At 37.0% G+C, this 8,741-nt stretch overlaps 1 protein-coding gene across 1 annotated transcript; it reads right to left on the bottom strand.

Annotated features, from left to right (window-relative positions):
- Positions 1-6,202: 6,202 nt before the first annotated feature.
- LOC127249387 (uncharacterized) lies at positions 6,203-8,029 on the bottom strand. Its single transcript, XM_051272161.1, has one exon. It carries the CDS (start codon positions 8,027-8,029, stop codon positions 6,203-6,205), a length of 1,827 nt encoding a protein of 608 aa, XP_051128118.1.
- Positions 8,030-8,741: the final 712 nt, after the last annotated feature.

Genomic DNA, 8,741 nt, shown 5'->3' with positions numbered 1-8,741 from the left:
ATCATTTTGAATTACTGGATTATAAATTGTGATAACAAACATAGAACCAAGAATAAGTATTAGCACTTTGTTTGCATGTGACAAATATAAGTCTAGTTTTAATCCTATATTCATCAACTTTCTAGTATTTTGATGTAATTCATTTATTTTAATATAGTGAAATTATTAATTTGACAATTCCCTTACATGGATCAATTTAGATCAAATTAAGTAACTAAATTCTTGAGTTTCATATTATTTTTTTTTTCAATTTTTTTATATTTTCGTAACAATTGATATCTAAGCCTCATCGAGTAGGAGTTGTTATCATGATTGATGAAAAGTTTCTCATTAACAAATTCAATTGAGTCACCTATGAGTACTGTAAGATGTAGATCGAGGTTTACCTTTGTAGGACGGATATACAAAGATCTTTGATAGAAAAATTGGAATTTGAAATAAGATGATTTTTGGATAGAGAATCAATGACCATAATTTGTTTCTCGCTTTTGCGGAAGATGGCATTCGAGAATCAATGACCATAATTTGTTTCTCGCTTTTGCGGAAGATGGCATTCCTTATAAAGAAGGAGAAAACATTAAATGAAGTATTTTAGATCTTGAAAAATATGTATGAGAAGCTATATGTGGCCAATTAACTTTATCATATCCGGAAACTTTTCAATTTTAAGATGTCACGGACTAACATTGTAGCCGAACACTTTAATGAATTCAATATTATCACATTGCAATTGACCTCTATTAATATTGAATTTGAAGACAAGGTGAAAATTCAAAATTTTCTATCAAGTCTTTCAGAAATTTGGGAAGACATTATTACAATAGTTATTGATGTATTAGGAAATGATAAATTGAAGATTCATTGATGTTAGAGATCTAAGTTTAAGTGAGGAAGTTTTAGAAATAAGACGATAGAATGTATCTTCAACACAAAAAATAAAGACAAATACAATTTTAAGAAAATAAATCAAGATAGATTCAATTAGAGTAATCGAAGAAAGCCCGTTGCAATTACTTCCAACCGACTATTCCAACCTCTCAACCACCATTTGTAAAAACCTATAAATAAGGCCAAATTATCCATTATAAAATACGTTTGCACACATGAGATTTAGCATAATTAAATTCTATTCATTTGATTTTGAGTGCTTCAAACTCAAATGAGTTCTCTTCAATAATTCTTAGTAGATGTCAGGGATTCGTGGAGTTTTCCCACCCCCGAGCACCCATCAATAGCTACTGAAATCCTTTTTCTGGTAGATTATTTTATGTTTATAATGTAGATTTACTAGGTTAGTAGAATTAATCAAATATAAGTTTCTTATATATTTATTATGTTCACACACACCCCATGTTAGTATTTGAATTTTTTAAATTGGATTCTTGATAAAAATGTGGAAGAGGGAGAGAAGGATTAACGATTTAAGTTTATCATCGCGTCACATTGATAACAAAGAGTAGGTGACACGGCCCGGCCGCGTATAATTATGACCATATATAATTTTCTTACCCACAAAGTTCAATAGAACAAATAGATTAAGAATAATAATAAAATAAAAGAGAAGGAAGAAGAAAAGATAGTGCAGAGAATGTGAATTAGTATAGATGATAACCAACCACGAGAATAAGTCTCGGACCTGAAATCAATCCATAGGTAAAACAAAAATAATAGGCTAAATCCCACTGCAAAGGATTGAAAGCCACGAACCGATGAAATCACTCCAAAGACCCGATTTGAGATTCTAAATGCGAGGAAATCACTCCCTAACACTAGAAAATTATAAAAGTGAAATTCAATTCAAGATGCAAAAAAGGTTCCCATTACAATGATAGGCAATGACCTTATATAGAGATCCTTGAGAAAATAAAAGACAACAAATAACAAAGAAAACAAACCAAAAGGTAAGTCTAACTATAAAGAAATAAATAATTAGGGAAGTTTTAGATATGAAATTATACTATATGAAAACTTATAATAAAAGGAAATATATATCAAGGTAAATTTTAAAAGCCTCCATAAGTGATGATTCCCTTGATAGTTTTCCATGATTAGTGATTTTCTCCATAAGTGATGATTCCCTTGATATACTTCCATGATTAGTGATTCTCTCCATAAGTGATGATTCTCTTGATAATCTTCCATGATTAGCGATTCTCTGATTAGCGATTCTCTTGATCTTTCAATTGGGATTTTTGCGGGTCCCATTGAAGGAGCGTCAGGTGAGGGCTAAGTGGTCTCCAAGCATCATCCTTAAATTGATTCTCCATGAAAAATCGTCGGATCAATGCAGTGACGGATTTTTGAAACTGACGAGTTCGGCTTCGAGTGATGGGTCCTACGGGCATTTGAATGCTTGAAGATTGGACGTCCTCGTCAGTAGGTAGTTTATAGGATCTAAGTACGTGGGATTTGTGTCGACCTACTTAGTATGTGATTTGAATTTAAACCGGAATAAAGAGAAGTATTATAGGAGTAGAGCAACTAGTGAAATAGTGTAAGTATTAATTAATTAGACATAGGTGCTTGCCTATCGGATTTTAGAAATGACTAGTGACAACGATTTTCTTTTAAATAATGTTTTGTCACTCCTAGGGTCAAGTATCATTCAAATCAAGAATCTACTTTAAATGAATAAGTATGATCATACTTTTTAGTTGTACTTGGTTTCGCTCTTATATGTATAATTTACATTAACTCACATTCATCATTTTGATCATTTCACCCAAGATAACCTAGTCATCTAGGAACGCAACTTATCTCACATACACTATCACTGTCAAGTGCTTTTTGCTCTCAACATCATTATACATATACTTTGTCCCACCTCCACTCCACTCACACTTTACTCGCAACCCAATAAACTTATCTCGGTTTATCATATGTATATTGTTTGCCACCTAAACATATCACAACCTTCACCCACCTAGAATCGCTTTCACTACTTTGTTGGAACTAATATTTACTGTTTTTGCTGTCTGTCAGTCCTTTCCTCTTTTCGCTTTGCTCAGATTGACTTGTAAGTAAATTTTTTTATTTTATTTCAAGACTTACAATCGTTAAGTTTAACTTGGATACGCACTAGTATACAATAATATAAATGTATTTTTGATAGAAAGATTAGGTAACGACAACAACAGGTTTCAATTATTCAATATATGTTGCTTACAATATGCCAAAATCATGAGGATTTATATTAATCCATGCCATCGCTCTAACTTTTTTCTTATCATTTATGTTGGTCTTCATATAGTTAAAAGAAAATATCTCAAATAAGGGGAAAAATTACATAATAACGGTATGATTTTTTTTTTATGCATAATTAACTTTCCGTAAATAATGGTAAATCCCATCAATTAAAGTGAGAAGTATTTCCTTCCATTAATAATATTTTTTAGCACTGTACTGACTTCAATTGGGATCATTGGATTTTGGTTTTTGAAGATTATGATGAGTTGTAAGGCTGCGGTGGCGGTGTTGGTGGGCCTGGTGGTGGTGTTGGAGGTGGAGGAGTGTCGGGTCAATAGTTTGCTAGTGGTTGTGGCGTCAACCAGTGGAGGCACTTTTGATGTGCCATCATGAAGTCTACTGGCCCGAAAATATTTTCATCTAAACCAATAATCCGGAGCTGATCCAAAAGTTTCAAGTGGCTATTCTGAGTTTAGGCAAACATGTCATGGACTCGGTTCTAAAAAAGATCGTTGAAGACGGACCTGCTGGATTTTGCATCTCTTATGTGCCCAACTCAAAGATCACTAGTAGAAGAGCAGCTCGGATGAGCCACTTCAGTTCCACCGTGGGTTGTTGAAGATTTCACCTGAAAAAGAGAACGGTGGCCATGGACAGCCGTCGAACACGCTCCGTCCACCAGATCTGTATCTGGTTCCTAATTTGGAACGATCTCATAGGTAGCAACCAAAAAAGACTCCGAAGAAGTATATCCGGCTTCGTTGGAGTCTGATTTGACATATTTGAGCTTCAAATCGATTAATAGGTTGAGGCGACGACTGAAGGGAGTAAAACCCCGTTGCAGGGACAGAGAAGAATCTTCCGTCGGAGCCAAAGTCGGAGGGTTGAGGGCCATCGACGGCGTAGATGACCGGAATCACCCCTAAAATACACGAAGTGAACGAAGGAGGTAGCGGTCGAAGAAAGATACAAGGTGTGAAAACCCTAAAGCGTGAATTAGAATGAATCAATTTGGAGTGGGGTTGGGAAGAATAGATTAGGTTAGTAATGGTTAGTTTGTTAATTTTAGTATTAATTGTATTTCTATTATTGATATTAAGTTATATTAGTACGGTGGCATTTTTGTTATATTAGTAGTAGTATAGGTTTTTTTTTTTATTTTTTTTTTATTTTTAATAGATAGGTAGCAGAGTTTCAAAATCAAGTAATGCATATTTGGTTTTGATCCAGATGAAAAATAATAAAATGAATATTTTGTTAAAGGACAAAAGAATATTTGATTTCTTTTCTCGTCATCCCTTTCACTTTTTATAATCACATAATCATCATCATCTTCTTAACCTATTGTTAATGTGTTGAATTTACTCATATCTAAGAAAAAGTAGGTACACTCATATATATATATATATATTTTCTATAGACAATCAACAACTACTATTTACCATCCTATGGATATCAAAATACAAGTAATAATTCCTATGAGAATCAAAATATTAATGCAGAAATTACTGATAATCGGACGTGGACCATTTTAAATAATTTTGACTGAGTTTTAAAATTTAGCATATACATTATTCACTATTTATTATTATTAAATATTATTTTCACATTTTTTTAACGATAATCTATAACAAGAAATATAAACACATTTAAACGGTTCAATTCCAAGTTCGCTTAGAAATATAGGCAATAGATTTTGACCTAATTAATTCCGTACATAAAAACAAATTCTTGATAGGCAAAAGGATAAATAGTTTGAAAATTTTCAGTTATATTTAACTTTGAATTCAATTATTTAAATATTATAATTTGGAATGATTTTAACTTTTAAATTTCAATAGCATTTTTGTTGGAAGTCGCGGAGAGGGGCGCGAAAGAGGTCCAACGCCTCCGAGTACCTTGCACAGCGGAACTGTGAAACGTTCGACGTAAACACAGCTTTACAACGTAGTTGTCTCGCGGTTATAACAGAGGTGTGTGTTCATGCACGCATCGATGGCTGAATAAGTGCAGAAAGAAAAACAACACAACACACCAAGTTTGTTTACCCAGTTCGGTTTTCCAACCTACGTCTGGGGGATTCCAATCCAGGAGTCTTAACTAAACCAAACACTTGGTTTACACCATATAAGACACCAAACCGAACTACCCAACCTATCTTCTACCCAAGCTCCATTTAGTTTTACAAACTCTCATGGACTGGCTGTTACTCTACCGCAACAACTCCAGCAGGCCAGCGACCAAGCTAAGAATAAGGTTGTTTACCGGATGAATATCTTCTTCGGCTTCGACTCCAAGAATCCTTCTTCTCGTCTTCAATCCTCCATGGATGAGCTCTCTCAACACTCTAACAGGTGGAGAGAATACTTCTCTAAGTTCTGGTTGCTCACCCACGAATACAAACAAACATCCATATCAAATATATACACATTACACAAAAGACAAAAGTTGACTGTGACAACATTTTGGGCAGTGTGTTCAATGTCATTTAATGCCATCCAGTATGAGAGGACAATACATGCAGCTTCTCCTGCACGTCCTCTGTCCAATGCATATTCATTTGTCCTATTCCATTGAGTGTAGAACACACAAGATGCATCCAAAAGCTGTAACTCGGTCAACTCTGCAGTTGGCAGGTTTCCCGAAATGGTATCAAACAGAACCTGCAACAACATCCTGCAACTTGCTCATATGCCAAAAATAGAAACAAAAGGGTTTGGCAATTTTGAATATGCCAACAATCTCCCCCTTTTTGGCATATGCAGCAAGGCATAATAAGCAGCAAACACACACACCATTCACACATCCACAGTCACAATCACAATCCGGTTAAGAGTTATTACAGACCATCAATTCTAACAAGCCACAAGCGGCTTTAACATCCAAATGTGTTAACAACAAAAAAACAGGCAGAAAACAATAGATAGTAATACCAAATTCCTCCTCAACAGCACACACTCCCCCTGGCTTGCTGCATTCTCCCCCTTGCATTGCAGCAGAGGCCAAAAAGAGATGGTCAAGGGTCGGCTTCCTCCGTACCATTACCATCTCCATCATCATCTGCATCAACGTCCTCATCATCAACGCTTCCAGGTTTGCGAGGCATCAGCCTCATGGCCTGTGCCACTTTTCTATTCTGAGCAATGAGAGCAGCAGACAGAGCAGATTGTTCCCTCATGACTTCAGTCAGTAGCGCCCTACACTTCTCTATGCGAGCATCGGCATCCAATGGGGCACCGAGAAGAAAGTCATTGTGAAGCTTTTTGAGGTTGGACTGGGCAATAAATGATCGAATGGGAAACACCTCCTCATCCGGTTCTGGATGAATTCCCTTGGAACTCAAGAACAAACAAATTAAACCGGGATAGGGCAATCGTGTCCATTCCACTTTTGAATCCGAACAAAAGTCAATCATCTTCTTGATTATCAAATAGCCAAAATTAATTAGCTCAAAATGTTTATCAATAGAGAAGATGAGAGTACCCATATCAGTGCTGATACTTGTATTGTTGGCGGTTGGTAAGATATTGCATCCACAAAGTCTAAAGAGACACTGATATTTCATTGTCAGCATTGTTCCAGTCACTCCAGAACGTCCAAATGACGAAGCATTTCCAGCAGATATGGTTCTGGCAACCTCCTTTGTTGATTCGTCAATTAGCTCAGATGGCAACTTATTTTCATCATTCGCCGGCAGTTGTAACAACTCATTGATCACTGCAGGGCTAAGTTCCAAAATTTTGCCACGAATATATATCTTATGATACCATAGAGAGTTCGGATCGAGTACCTTCCCACTCAAGTTGGCATAAAACTCCTTGACAAGGCGAGGACAGTAACGCTCCAATCCGGTCGCCCAAAACAACAATTGTTTTTCCTCAAGGAACGCACGGAATCCTACATCGGTATACGCTCTCCGAATAAACTGAGCTTCTGAAATCACAGTCCTTCCAGCAAGAATATCCTGAGCATAACGACGCCCAGAAGCATAATAATATGCCTCATTCAACGCTTTATCTTCACGGACAGTAGGAGGATCAGAAACTCCTTTAGATTTTCGACTCTTTGCCTTAGTCCTTTTGAAAGTCTTTTTAGCAGGGACAGGGGCAGGGGCATTGCGAGATGAACTGCCATGTTTTCTTTTTCGGAGTCTGTCCAAAGCAGAGGACAGACGAAGAGAGTCCAACTCATCTTCTTCTTCTTCATCGATATCGGGGTGTTCCATAGGAAGAGCTTCTTCTTCCTCAATCACATTTTCAGGAATGACTTGTTCTACCTCTGTAGCTTCAAAATTCATATCCACGGGTTGGGGTACTTCTGTTCCAACTCCTTCAATGTCTTCATCAGGTACCTCTTCAAGCACAGCCTCACTTCCAGGTTCATCAACAGCAGGAACCTCTTTTGTGATTGTAGCATCCTCTGCATCACCGCCAGTAACAGTTTCAACTTCTTGAACATCAACAGGGTTCTCCTCAGTATTTTCTTCTTGTGTGCCAGCCATTTCAACAGCGACTTCATCTTCATTTGCAGTTTCCATGGGTGCGACTTCATTTAGATCAATTTCATGCACAACAGCATGTTTCGCTACATGACCTTCAAGTCCTTCAGAAAGAGAATGATCTTCAGCAGTGGAGACAGCGGTTCCCTTATCATGGGCTACATCAGTTGCTGGAATCTCAACTTCACGATCAAGTTTTTCCATCACATGTTCATGAACGGTTTCAAGAACAGGGGAAAAACGTTCAGACAACTTTTTCCCTTTCTTTGTAGTTCCAACTTTCCTCTTTGAAACAGATTTCTGCTTAACATCCTTGGCAACGCTGCCGGAACGTGTTTTCACCATGGTTGGAGATTTTGAGAGAAAAACTCCTTCACAAGTTGAAATTGGGGTTTGGAGAGAAAGGATGAGTGATGTATGTGCACTCTGATCCGAAGATATAGATACAGGGGAATTAAAAAACCTTCACACGCAACCTCCATTAATTCCCATCAATCCAGGCGCGTGGGATGTCAGAGCGACGTTTTGACGTCGGAACACTGTCCAAGGCTGCAGACTCTGCAACCCTAAAAAGGCTATAAATTTCCCTTCCAATAATATTCTGCCACGTATTTCTCCTTTCCTTATATTTACCCAATATTCCAAAATATATCCAGATAAAATCCCATGAATATTGGACTTAATTCCTTCAATAATTCGCACTAGTTAAGGTATGAACACATACCTAATTCTCTTCTTAATTTCTCAAACCTCTCTGAATCCAATGCTTTGGTGAAGATGTCTGCCTTTTGAAAATTAGTTCCAATGTGCTGCAATTTGCACACTTCAGCTTCCACAAGCGTTCGGATAAAATGATATCGGATTTCTATGTGCTTCGTTCGACCATGTTGAACTGGATTCTTTGATATGCTGATTGCACTAGTGTTGTCACACCACAGTACAAACGACTCCTTCTCAATTCCATAATCCTTCAACATTTGCTTGATCCATAACAATTGCGCACAGCAACTTCCAGCGGCTACATACTCCGCCTCAGCAGTAGACAAAGCAATCGAAC

Source organism: Andrographis paniculata, unplaced genomic scaffold (genome assembly GCF_009805555.1).
Source record: "Andrographis paniculata isolate CXL003 unplaced genomic scaffold, ASM980555v1 Contig11END, whole genome shotgun sequence".
NCBI lineage: Eukaryota > Viridiplantae > Streptophyta > Magnoliopsida > Lamiales > Acanthaceae > Andrographis > Andrographis paniculata.
The sequence above is the reverse complement of the archived record's forward strand: the minus strand, read 5'-3'. Positions and strand labels throughout refer to the sequence as shown.